At 63.7% G+C, this 12,698-nt stretch overlaps 1 protein-coding gene across 1 annotated transcript; it reads right to left on the bottom strand.

The window, feature by feature from the left end:
* Window positions 1–234: 234 nt before the first annotated feature.
* Window positions 235–12,393, bottom strand: PYGM (glycogen phosphorylase, muscle associated). The gene is made up of 20 exons (XM_036430492.2): window positions 11,798–12,393; window positions 10,678–10,779; window positions 10,505–10,583; window positions 10,321–10,424; window positions 9,872–10,003; window positions 7,656–7,767; window positions 7,444–7,526; window positions 7,012–7,155; window positions 6,640–6,732; window positions 6,257–6,403; window positions 6,009–6,172; window positions 5,455–5,569; window positions 4,845–4,946; window positions 4,378–4,525; window positions 4,026–4,084; window positions 3,758–3,899; window positions 3,138–3,345; window positions 1,020–1,154; window positions 746–812; window positions 235–664 (listed from the first exon to the last, which is right to left on the bottom strand). Exons 1-20 carry the CDS (start codon window positions 12,038–12,040, stop codon window positions 515–517), a joined length of 2,529 nt encoding a protein of 842 aa, XP_036286385.1. The 5' UTR covers window positions 12,041–12,393; the 3' UTR covers window positions 235–514.
* Window positions 12,394–12,698: the final 305 nt, after the last annotated feature.

Genomic DNA, 12,698 nt, shown 5'->3' with positions numbered 1-12,698 from the left:
CCCCGGCCAGCCGGCAGGCCGCTGCCCTAGTATGGACACAGTCCTGGGAAGAGGGGCGGGGAGGGTGACGTGGGGAAAGGGCTGGAGAGTCCCAGGCCCGGCCCCCAAGGGCGCCCCCTCCCTCCGAGGGGAGCACCTGCGGCGGGTGGGGGGAAGCCACGGTGACTGCGCAGCTGCCGCGGGGCCCACCCAGAGCTAAAAATATCCCCCACCAGAGAGAGAGGCAAACGAGGCTCCCAAGGAGAGTCAGTTTATTGGGGGGGAAGGAGGGCGGACGGTGGGTCAGACCCATAAATAGGAGGGGGCAGGAAGCCCGAGGAAGACAGGATGGAGCAGTGTCCTCAGCCAAAATGGAGGGTGTGACCTCAGGCTGGGAGTGAGTGAGGGTTGCAGAAAGAGGCTTACAGATCTACCTCCAGTGCCCAGCCTCCGGGTGAGGCGCTGGGGCTGGCCCAAGGGGTTGCAAACAGACTGTCAGGGGCAGGGGGGCAGGTTGGGGGTCCGGTCTGGAGGCTCAGGCCAGATCATCGGGGGCCGGCAGGGGCTGGCGGGAGGGCTCCACGCCCCAGATCTCCCGGGCATACTGGGCAATGGTGCGGTCGCTGGAGAACTTGCCGGAGGTGGCTATGTTCCGGATCACCATCCGCGTCCACTCTCTCGGGTTCTACAGGCCAAAGGGAAAGGCTGGGGTCACTGCCGGCGGGATCCCCCCAGCCCTGCCAGCCCCTGGCAGAGGACCCCTTACCTTGTACAGGGCACTGACTTTCTCCTGGCATTTAATGTAGTCTTCATAATCTGCAAAGACTTTAAACCTGGAGGGGAACGGGCAGGCAGGGAGCTCCCTGAGGTCAAGGCCCAGCCCATCCTGTCCCGGTGGACGCCTGGGGGCCCCGGAGGAGAGGGATGCTGCTCCCCGGGGAGCCGGCCCCACCTGCCAGGAGCCCCGTCCAGCCCCTTCACACACCCAGCCCTGCCCAGCCCAGCAGCGCCCCCTGCCAGGCCCCCAGCGGCTGGCTCACCGGTCGTGGTGCATGAGCATGTTGACAATGTCCTTGAACAGGTCGGGCTGCTTGGGGGAGAAGAAGCCGCTGCTCAGCTGCTCGATGACCTGGCGAAGCTCAGGGATGCGGTCGTAGTACTCCTGGGCGTTGTACCTGCAGGGGTGCCGCAGTCAGCACCCAGGAGGGGGGGGGGGTTCTTCCTCCAGAGAAAACCCCCAAGTCCTGAGGCCAGGGCCAGCCTGCTCCCCCCTCCCTGCTGCTGCCACTGCATTCCTTCCCTGGAGGCCCTCTGCCTTCTGTGCTCGGCTTTTCATCACCTTTTATGGGGATGAGGAAACCGAGGCCTGGGGGGGGGCAGAAAGCAGTGTCACACACTACCATCTCCTGGCAGCGTGCTTCTTCCATGAATGTCTCTTTCCTCTGCTCTCTCAAGGGCCCCACTTCCATCTCTCAGCCACCAGGATTCACAAGCATCCCCAAGGCCAGGCTTCTCTCTTCCTTCCCCGCCCCTCTTCAGCCAGAAACTGAGGCCACCTCCTCAGCGATGTCCCTGCTCCCTACCCCCGCCCTGCTTTGCCGTCAGTGACTCTTCTAGCATGAAGGTGTGAGTGCCCACACCGGCCTCCGCCTGCACTTCTCTCCCTCCAGTCCATTCTCCATCCTGCAGCCAACACTGTTCTTCTGGAGCCTAGTGGCACACATGTCATGTGTCACGTCTCCCTCTGGCCCAAAGGACCACGTCTGAACCTCCGAGTCAGGCTTCACAGGGAAATGCCTTTCAATATTGAATGCCAGCTCTCCTACGCTGTTGGTAGGGGTGTAAACTGGTACCAACTTTCTGGAAAACAATGTGGCTCAGACATAGCCCCTCTAGGAATTTATCTTAAGGAACTGATGGCGATGTGGCCAGAGATGTAAAAGGTTGATCATGACAGTGGCATTTATACCAACATGGAATATCGTCTTTAATGTCTAACTAGATGGAGTGGTTGAATAAGTTATGACATGTCCACAGGATGGAACACTACACAATCGTTTAAAATATTTTTGAAGCCCTGACCAGTTTGGCTCGGTGGATAGAGCATTGGCCTGCAGACTGAAGGGTCCCAGGTTTGATTCCGGTCAAGGGCATGTACTTGGTTTCGGGGCACATCCCTAGTAGGGGGTGTTCAAGAGGCAGCTGATCGATGTTTCTCTCTCATCAATGTTTCTAACTCTCTATCCCTGTCCCTTCCTTTCTGTAAAAAATCAATAAAATATATATTTTTAAATAATAATAAAAATAAAATAAAATATTTTTGAAGACTATTTAATGACATGGAAAATGCCTTTCCACCGTTAAATAAGATATCAGGGTTCAAAATTACATATATATGTTATTCCTAACTTTCAAAAATTACACATACAAAAGAAAGAAAAATAAAACAAAAAAGCCCCTACACATACACACACACATATAAATACCAGAGTGCATAGAAAAAGAGAACTGTGACTTTAAATCTAGGTGATGAAATTATGGGTGACAGTTATTTTGTTTTTTGTGGTCTTGTATTTTTCCATTATTGCTTTTATAAGAAAAAAATCATATTTAAAAATAAATTTTGAAAAGATAACGCCAGGGAAATGTCTCCTCTAAAGACCTATCTTCCGGCCATATGCACAGTTAACGTTTATGTTCTTCCTAGAGGCCCAGCGCACGAAATCTGTGCAAGAGCCGCCTTCCTCCCCCTGGCTGCGGCACCGGCTTCCCTCTCAGCCCCGCCTTCATCCGGAAGGTCATCCGTTCTACTTAGCATATTACGCTTTTATTATTATAGATTTCCCTTTCTGCCATGGCTGCCAGGGAACTAAGAATTTAGTTTACTTCCAATTCCAGGGTAATATTATCTCTTAGGATTGATATAATTTCCTCTTCCTTTTCCTTCCGTTCTGCATTACTCTTTCTTTTCCTGTTTCATTAACCTTTTCTTTGGTAAGTTACCTCAACAGTTTTCCAGAATTCTGATGGCATAACTACGACCTTGGGCAGCCTGCACTGGCCTCTCCATGCCCTTTGCTCCCAGCCCTACCCTCCAGCAGCCACACCTCGGTGCCTCCTGCCCACAGACTCTTAAGTAAGGACTTTTGCCCCCATACCCCCTCTGGTCGAGCTTGGCCACGTCCTCCTCCCGCATGCCGAAGATAAAGAAGTTCTCCTCTCCCGCCTCTTCTGCCATCTCCACATTGGCCCCGTCCATGGTGCCAATGGTCAGAGCCCCGTTGAGCATGAACTTCATGTTGCCAGTGCCTGAGGCCTCAGTGCCCGCAGTGGAGATCTGCTCAGAGAGGTCGGCGGCCGGGATCACTGTTGGGCAGCAGCAGAACAGGGTCAGCTGTGGGGAGAGCTGGTCCTAGGCACAGCCAGGTTCAAAGCCCCTTCCGCCCCACCCTCCAGTCCTCAGCCACTGGGCCTCCTTCTCCGCCTCCAACCCCTTGGTGATCCTTGGACATCTGGGATCTAACCCGGATCCATTGTGTGACTTGACAAACACCAACCAGGCCCATCTCCCCTATAATTTTACCCATGCTGCCAGGGAGCCCAGGGGACACCCTCAGGGTTTAAGGGGACACCCTCAGGGTGTAAGGGGACACCCTCATGGTGTAGTTATTGCCCTCTCCAGATTCTTCTTGAAAGTGCAAGTCCCTCAGGAAGAGGCCTCTTCCAGGCACCAAACTAGCTGGGCCTCCCGAGGGTCCCCGTCAGTGAGGCGCCCCACCTTTCTCGGCCAGCGAGACCCTGTAGTTCTCCAGAAAGATCACGCGGAGCCGGTCTCCCACCACCGGGTCGTGGTTGACCACATCCCCAATGGACGTGATGAGTTTAATGATCATCTTGGCCATGTGGTACCCAGGGGCAGCCTGCGGGGGCACCGTCTGGAGTCAGCTCCATGGCCAAAGCCCCTACCCCCATCTGCAACACAGCCAAGGCTGACCTCAACCCGGATATCCAAAGACCAGAGGCATGGCCTGGGGCCAGCTTCTCACCTTCCCTCCAATCATCACCGTGCGGGGCACAACGAACTTGTTGGGTTCCTTCTTGATGCCTGTGGAGAAAGAGGGGTGAAGCGGCCAGTTCCGTCTGGGGGTAGCTCCTGACAGTCCCCATCCGCCAAGGCCCACGCCGGGAGAAAGTAGGCAGGCCTTGGTCACTTGCTATGTGACCTCAGATCTGTCCCTTTCCCCTCTCTGAGCCTCAGTTTGCCCATTTGTAAAATGGGGATAATCCCATGTCCCAGGAGCTGCTCCAAGGCGAGAGGAGTTGTTGTCTAAGAGGCACGCAGTCTGCTGGGGGGCGATGGAGGGAGAGCCCAGAGCCGGAGCGGGGCCCGGCGCTCACGGTTGTACAGGGTGATGATGTGGAGGCAGTTGAGGAGCTGGCGTTTGTATTCATGGATCCGCTTCACCTGGACGTCGAAGAGCGAGTTGGGGTTGATCCGGAGTTTGTACTCGTTCTCCAGATACGCCGAGAACTTCAGCTTGTTCTCCTGAAGGCAGGGGAGGGGGAGCTCACCGACAGGCCTCGGGAGACCCTCCAGCCTCACGTCTTTCCCCGGAGGTGGAGGGTAGAGGCCACCTGTCCAGGCCTACACCGGGGCAGACATTGCTAGTCAATGTCAGCACTCTTCCAGGGAGGTCATCGATGCCTGCCTACCACGGACTTCATGCAACTTCTACCAGCGGCCTGCGGTGGCAGGAGAGATGCCATTGGCCATGCCTGGCTTGGACGTCCGGCCCTCCAGCTCCACGCCTGGCACGCCCGGCCTGACCTCTAAGTGGGCGGGCCCAGGCCGCCTGGCTCCTCACCTGCTTCACTTTGGCCACATCCCGAATGAAGGCTTCGTCGTCCACATAGGAGAGCAGTTTGCGCAGCTGGTCCAGGTCTGAGATGTAATCCTCCCCGATGCGCTGTGGGAAGAGGGCTCCCGGTCAGGCTCCTTCCTCTCCTCGTCCTCCTCACAGGGCGTCCCTTCCAGGCCAGACAAGCCCCACCCGCGCAGACTGCTCCTCCCTCGCCAGCTCCCCCCCCCACCCTGTGACCTGTAACTGTCCATCTTCCTCCCCGCCTGGCCTTGAGCTGACCTCCTGGCCAGTTCCTCATACGGGCAATGACTCGCCTTCCTGCTCCCAGTCTCTGTCCCCTTACAGGCCACTTCGGGGGTGACCTATTGGTGACCCTCCAGGAGACTGTAAACTCCGGGTGACTGTCAGAGCCAGGGCCTCTCCAGCCCTTAGCACATCCTCATGCAAGTAAGGAAGTGGGTCCGCCCCCCCTGCGTGCGTGCAAGGCTTGGGGAACAAAACGCAACAAGGATGTCGGCCCTGCACCACCCCCAGTCACCACCTACATGGCCACACCCCGCTGGTCCCCGCAGGAGCCCGTGTTGACCCTCCTGGCCGCGCAGTGACCTCTCACCTCAGCAATGACCTCTGCCAGCCCAGGGTTACACATAACCAGCCAGCGCCGAGGGGTGATACCATTGGTCTTGTTCTGGAACTTATGAGGCTCCAGCTCATAGAAGTCCTTGAAGCTGCAGAATTGGGGGAACAGGGGGCGGTCACCCCTCACCCCTGTGGGATGAGGCCTCCTTTGGGGCCCCATCCTGGGTTCTGGATGAAAGAGGCCTGGGGGTCTGAGGTGCTGCTGTGTGCGAGAGGGCCATCTGGGCACAGGACTGGACCCCACGTCCAGGCTGTGGGAGCTTGTGAGAGCGATGCTACCTGTGGAAGGGCCAGCTGTGCTGTGCAGTGAGGGGCGGGCCATAGGTGGGCGTGGCTGTTAGTGGGCGGGTCTATCAGTGGGCGGACCAACGTGCGTGTTGTCGAGGCTATGAGTGGGTGTGGGTGTGGCTGTGGGTGGGCGGGGCCCTGGTGGGCGGGTCTATAGGTGGACGGGCCAGTGGTGTGAGAATGGGCGTGGCTTGGGTGGGTGGGGCTGTGAGTGGGCGGGGCCGGAGGGGCGGGCCTCACATGGTCTTCTTGAGGATCTCGGAGTGGATGCGAGCCACGCCGTTGACGGCATGGGACCCGGTGATGCACAGGTGCGCCATGTTGATGCGCTTCACCGCGCCCTCCTCCACCAGGGACATGCGCCGCAGCCGGTCCACGTCCCCCGGGAAGGCGGCCGCCACCCGCTGTGCCGGGAGAGCCAGAGCTAGGCCCGGACCCGAGCCGGCCGCCCCCTCAGACCTGCCCGGAGCCCGGACCCCGCCGCTCACGTTGAGGAAGCGCTGGTTGATCTCGTAGATGATCTGCAGGTGCCGTGGCAGCAGCGTCTCCAAGAGGTGCACGGGCCAGCGCTCCAGCGCCTCGGGCAGCACCGTGTGGTTGGTGTAGGCGCAGGTCTTCACCGTCACCTCCCAGGCCTGGCAGAGGAGGCAGGACCGGTCCCGCATCAGCCCCGGGCCCTCCACACACACTGCAGCCAGGAGCCCCGCCCTGCCACTGCGGTGCGGGGTGCGAGGACAGCCACCCTCCCGGCCTCCCCCTGCCGTCTGTCCCGTGGGGGCTCCACTCACATCTTGCCACACACCCCCCAGGCCGGAAAGGGGACGCCGAGGCAGGGGGGCAGTGGGGGCAGAGGGTCCTGAGGTCAGCCCACCTTGTCCCAGTCCAGGTGCTCCAGGTCCACCAGGATCCTCATCAGCTCGGGGATGGCCAGGGAGGGGTGCGTGTCGTTGAGCTGGATGGCCACCTGTTGGGAGGGGCGCGGGCAGGGAGTCGGGCCGGGCTCCAAACCTTTGTCCCATCAGTCAGAGGCCCCGTACAGCGCTAGGCTCTCTGGGAGCAGCTGTGAGGCGGGAGCAGCTGTGACGCCCAGCTGTGTGCCGATGGACCGAGGACCCGGAGCCTGTCACCTCACATACACCCAGCCGCCAGCCGCCGTGCCCCCTCTGCACCCCGGGGCGGCTGAGGCAGGAGGCGAGGTGCAGGCGGCCTCCCTGGCCGGGACCTCCCTGCGGCCTGCAGCTACCTTGTCGGGGAAGGCGTCGAAGCTGGTGCGCACGGGGTCGCGGCAGCCGAACTTGGAGGACTTGAAGCGGCGGATGATGTCCTGGAGCGTGGCGGCCACCACGAAGTACTCCTGCTTCAGCCGCAGCTCCTTGCCCTCGAAGAACTGGGGGCGGCGCAGGCAGAGGGCGTCAGGGCCGAGGGCAGGCCGACCGCGGTGGCGGGTGAGGTCAGGAGAGACCCACAGACACGGGCCCGGAGGCCTGGCTGCCCCTCTCCAGGGCGGTCCTCCCCACCAAGCAGCAGTCATGGGCAGTGCCCACCCTACCCGCTGCCCCAGGACTCGGGCATCCTCCCACTGCACCGGGGAGGGGCACACAGGACACACCCAGCACTAGGCCTGGCTGTGACGAGGGCACAGAGAGGCGCCTCCTGCCCAGCCCGGGAGACCTACGTTGTCGTTGGGGTACAGGACACGGGAGATGTTCTCAGCCAGGTTGCGGTCCAGGACGGCCTGGATGTAGCCGCCGATGTTGACTGGGGGACAGAAGGGGGCAGGGTCAGGGGCAGGGGCAGGGGCAGGGGCAGGGGCAGGGGCAGGGGCAGGGGCAGGGGCAGGGGCAGGGGCAGGCGGGGCGGTGCGGGCTGGAGTGGGGAGGGACTCACAGTCCTTGAGGTTGAAGTCGTTGGGGGCCTTGGCGGACCACAGGCGCATGGTGTTGACGACGTTGTTGCGGTAGCCGGGCACCGGCGTGTCGTAGGGCATGGCCAGCACCACCTGCGGGCGGGAGCCGGCGCGGCTGCGTCTCACCGGGGGCCCTCCGAGCCGGACTCCAGGCTCCGTCCCCGCCCTGCCAACTCCCACCGAGGGTCCAGTCCCGACGGTGGGTAACCTCCGCCAGCCTCACCTCTCCAGCCTCACTCAGAGAGGACACCCAGGCCCCCTCCCCCCGGCCCCTCCCCCCGGCCTCACTCAGAGAGGACACCCAGGCCCCCTCCCCCCGGCCTCACTCAGAGAGGACACCCAGGCCCCCTCCCCCCGGCCTCACTCAGAGAGGACACCCAGGCCCCCTCCCCCCGGCCTCACTCAGAGAGGACACCCAGGCCCCCTCCCCCCGGCCTCACTCAGAGAGGACACCCAGGCCCCCTCCCCCCGGCCTCACTCACAGAGAGGACACCCAGGCCCCCTCCCCCCGGCCTCACTCAGAGAGGACACCCAGGCCCCCTCCCCCCGGCCCCCCGGCCTCACTCACAGAGAGGACACCCAGGCCCCCTCCCCCCGGCCTCACTCAGAGAGGACACCCAGGCCCCCTCCCCCCGGCCTCACTCACAGAGAGGACACCCAGGCCCCCTCCCCCCGGCCCCACTCAGAGAGGACACCCAGGCCCCCTCCCCCCGGCCCCCCGGCCTCACTCACAGAGAGGACACCCAGGCCCCTTCCCCCCGGCCTCACTCAGAGAGGACACCCAGGCCCCTTCCCCCCGGCCTCACTCACAGAGAGGACACCCAGGCCCCCTCCCCCCGGCCCCCCAGCCTCACTCACAGAGAGGACACCCAGGCCCCCTCCCCCCGGCCCCCTGGCCTCACTCACAGAGAGGACACCCAGGCCCCCTCCCCCCGGCCCCCGGCCTCACTCACAGAGAGGACACCCAGGCCCCCTCCCCCTGGCCTCACTCAGAGAGGACACCCAGGCCCCCTCCCCCCGGCCTCACTCACAGAGAGGACACCCAGGCCCCCTCCCCCCGGCCTCACTCACAGAGAGGACACCCAGGCCCCCTCCCCCCGGCCCCCCGGCCTCACTCACAGAGAGGACACCCAGGCCCCTCCCCCTGGCCTCACTCAGAGAGGACACCCAGGCCCCCTCCCCCCGGCCTCACTCACAGAGAGGACACCCAGGCCCCCTCCCCCCGGCCTCACTCAGAGAGGACACCCAGGCCCCTTCCCCCGGCCTCACTCACAGAGAGGGCACCCAGGACCCTTCCCCCCGGCCCCCTGGCCTCACTCACAGAGAGGACACCCAGGCCCCTTCCCCCCGGCCCCCTGGCCTCACTCAGAGAGGACACCCAGGCCCCCTCCCCCTGGCCTCACTCAGAGAGGACACCCAGGCCCCCCCCCCCCGGCCTCACTCACAGAGAGGACACCCAGGCCCCCTCCCCCCGGCCTCACTCACAGAGAGGACACCAGGCCCCCTCCCCCCCTCCCCCCGGCCTCACTCACAGAGAGGACACCCAGGCCCCCTCCCCCCTCCCCCCAGCCTCACTCACAGAGAGGACACCCAGGCCCCCTCCCCCCGGCCTCACTCACAGAGAGGACACCCAGGCCCCCTCCCCCCCTCCCCCCGGCCTCACTCACAGAGAGGACACCCAGGCCCCCTCCCCCCTCCCCCCAGCCTCACTCACAGAGAGGACACCCAGGCCCCCTCCCCCCGGCCCGCCTGGCGGGTGCTGTAGGGATTATGGGAGGAAGAGGCAGGGTGGGCGCTGCCGGTGCCCTGGCACCCCGGCCTGCGCACACCTGAGGACACTCCGGACGCAGGAAAGGGCTGTGGGGTCCCGGGGCCTGACCGGAGGAGTCACAGAGGCCAAGGCCACCCCAGGAGCTGACGCCCCGCTGACCACAGTGACCGCTGCTGGCCCGCCTCCCACCATTAGCAAGCACAGTGACTGGCCCTGGCCGGGGTGGCGCAGTCAGCAGGAGCATTGTCCTGCACACCGGAGTCCCGGGTTCGATTCCCGGTCATGGATTTCTGCCGACAACCGCCTAGCACCATGGGGCTGGGGCACCTCGGCTCCTCCCTCCCCAGCACTAAGGAGCTGCGGCTCCGGGGAAGGGCGGGCCCAGGAGCAGCCAGCCGGGTGCCCCGGCACCGGCGCCGTCCTCACCTGGGTGTCCACCCACTTGACGCCCTGGCTGGTGTGCTCCACTCGGCCGTAGAAGTGCACGGGCAGCGTGAACTCCGGCCGGGCCTTCTCCCAGGGGTTGCCGTAGCGCAGCCAGTCATCGGCCTCCTCCATCTGAGCCCAGGGCAGGTTGGGGGAGAGAGGGAGGCAGCGGCGGGCGCGGGAGGGAGGGAGGCGCAGGGGCCGGGGCCGAAGGGGCCGAAGGGGGTAAATGAGGGCTCTCGGCGGCTCTGGCCGGTGTGCGGTGGGAGTCTAAGAGGCACCTGCCGCCTGCTCAGGAGTGAGCGGCTGGCATTGGGGCCGTGGCGAAGGGGCAGGGTGCTTTCCATCAAGACGGGGCCCAGCTGCCCTGGTCTCTCCGGAGATGGGTGACCCATGGGCTCCCTCCCTCACTGCTGGTCCCCATGAAATCGGGGCCCAAGGCTGCTCACCTGCCAGCCCCCGCAGATCTTCTGGTTAAAAATCCCAAACTCGTAGCGGATCCCGTAGCCGTAGGCCGCCAGGCCCAGGGTCGCCATGGAGTCCAGAAAGCAGGCTGGGGGCGGGCAGGGAGGCGGGTGTCAGGGTCCCGTCTCAAAGCATCCTGTGCCACCCGCCCCCGCGGCCCTCACGCACCTGCCAGCCGGCCCAGGCCCCCGTTGCCCAGCCCGGCGTCCTCCTCGATCTCCTCCAGCTCCTCCATGTCCAGGCCCAGCTGGAGGGGGCAGGGTGGGGCAGCAGTCAGGGCCGAGGGCCAGCCGGGGAGGCCCCCACACCCCGGGTCTGCCCCGCCCCCGGCCCCCCCAGACCTGGTAAACGGCCTCATCGCAGGCGTTCTCCAAGGCCAGGTTCACCATGGTGTTCTGCAGCGTCCGGCCCATGTAGAACTCCAGAGACAGGTAGTAGATCCTCTGCCGGAGACAGATGTGCAGGGGCGGGGTCAGGGCCGCCCACCAGCATTAGGCAGGCCCTGCAGGCCTACCCCTCCCCGCCCCTGCCCCACTCGGGGTCCCCGCCTGTCCCAGCCCCGTGTCTGTCTTCCCTCTTCCCATTTCAGGCTCTGAGACCCAGCAGGTAAGGTTCTGATGCCAGCACTTCCTCTGACTTTGGACACGTCCGTCTTCTTCTCCGAACCCGCTTTCTCGTCTGGAATGCGGGGCTGGCCGTGTCTCCCTCAGGTACCCGGGTGCTTGGGAGAGGGGGCGAACCCCGCCCGCCCCACAGGAGCCTCCCGGCAGCCGGCAAGGAGCCGGGACATTGAGAAATATGTCCAAGCGCTCCCTGACAGGGGGAGGCCGAGCTCAGAGAAAGTCATTGGCTCAAGGTCACGCGATGACTCATGGCTGGAGTCAGCCTGTCCGGGCCTTACGGCGCTCAGCTCCCCGTGGCCGTCCCAGCGAGGGAGCGGAGGCACCAGGATCCAGGATGGCGCCGGGTCTCCGGGGTCCCCTCTCTGCCCCACCCACCGGCCCCTCCCCCACCCCTTCCCGAAGCATCGGGTTGCTGACATTTACCACTAACCCCAAAGACACTTGATCCCATTGCCCCAGCCACCCCAGCTGCCCACCACCTGCTGCCCAGACACCACACACACACACACGTCCAGTGACTCCGTCTTTCAGTTCAGGTCCAATCCACCAGCCCAGGCCTCAAGGGTCTTCCTGTCCCCCCTGTCCCCCGCCCCCATAGTCCCTCCACTCAGAGTGGGTGCTGGGCCTTGGCAACCGGCCCACCGGACGTGAGCGCCCTGACCTGCTGCTGCGTGGGCTCCTCCCCTGGGCTGCCCAGCCCCCCTGGGCCGGGGACCCTGGGTCCTCTGGCCTCAGGAAACTTCCACGGAAAACCGGTCCCCGGGAAGGGGCTGCGCCTGGGTCACGTATCCCGGCCCCCGCGGCCCCGCCCCTTCCCGGCCCGGGTGCCCCGCAGCACCTTGGGGTCCTTCTCGTAGTAGTGCTGCTGCGTGCGGATCCAGCGGCCCACCAGGTGGTCGCGCACCGTGTGGGCCAGCGCGAAGTAGTAGTCGCGGGGGGTGGCCACGTTGCGGTCCTTGACCAGCGTGAAGTGCAGGTGCCGGTTGAAGCTCTTCTTCAGGTCGGTCACGTTCTCCACGCCGGCCAGGCCGCGCACGCTGATCTGCTTCCTCTTCTCCTGGTCTGTCAGCGGCCGGGACATGGCTGCGGGAGGTGGCCTGGCGGACTGGGGGCTAGGTGCACGGGCGGCCTCAGTGGTGCCTCCAGCCAGGCAGTGGAAATCCCCAGGAGCCCGGGGACTTAAAGCCAGGCTCCGGGCAGCACGCCCCGCCTCCCCCGGGAGGGGAGGGTCTTGGCCAGACCGCCCGCCCGCCCGGGAGCTATTTTGGGGGTGAGGGGAGGAGGAGAGAGCAGAGCGGGACAGGGACAACAGGGCCCAGCTCCGCACGGGGCCAGGCCAGGCCCAGCCTGGCTCATTCACAGCCTGTGCTGACCCACTTCCTCCGGGCCTGCACACTGGGGTCTCTGTCTTGTCTTCAGCGTCAGAAACAAGATGCAGCTGCTGGCTGGAGGGCCCCGAGGTTTGCCTGGAGGCCCTGGGCTGAGACCTTGGAGTAGAGGCTGCCTGGATCTGGTCCTTTTCCTGGGATCTAGATGAAGGGTGGGTCTGGATTGTGGGCTGTCAATCAGGAGAGTCTGAGGGGGCTGTCAAGTGGGCAGGTGTCAGGAGGCCCAGCCTTCATGAGCAGCTTGGTTTGCTTTATTATTATTATTATTATTATTATTATTATTTTAATGCCCTTGACTGGAATTGAACCCAGGACCCTTCAGTCTGCAGGCTGATGCTCTATATCCAATGA

Source organism: Pipistrellus kuhlii, unplaced genomic scaffold (assembly GCF_014108245.1).
Source record: "Pipistrellus kuhlii isolate mPipKuh1 unplaced genomic scaffold, mPipKuh1.p scaffold_m20_p_109, whole genome shotgun sequence".
In the NCBI taxonomy this organism is placed as follows: Eukaryota; Metazoa; Chordata; class Mammalia; order Chiroptera; family Vespertilionidae; genus Pipistrellus; species Pipistrellus kuhlii.
This window is presented reverse-complemented; position numbering and strand designations above follow the sequence as displayed.

Coding starts and splice junctions, on each gene's coding strand:
- PYGM (XM_036430492.2), bottom strand. CDS start 12,040: ATGTCCCGGCCGCTGACAGACCAGGAGAAGAGGAAGCAGATCAGCGTG. Junction 7,156..7,443: donor TCCTGTACCCCAACGACAAC/GTAGGTCTCCCG, acceptor CGCCGCCCCCAG/TTCTTCGAGGGCAAGGAGCT. Junction 6,733..7,011: donor TCGACGCCTTCCCCGACAAG/GTAGCTGCAGGC, acceptor CCCTCCCAACAG/GTGGCCATCCAGCTCAACGA.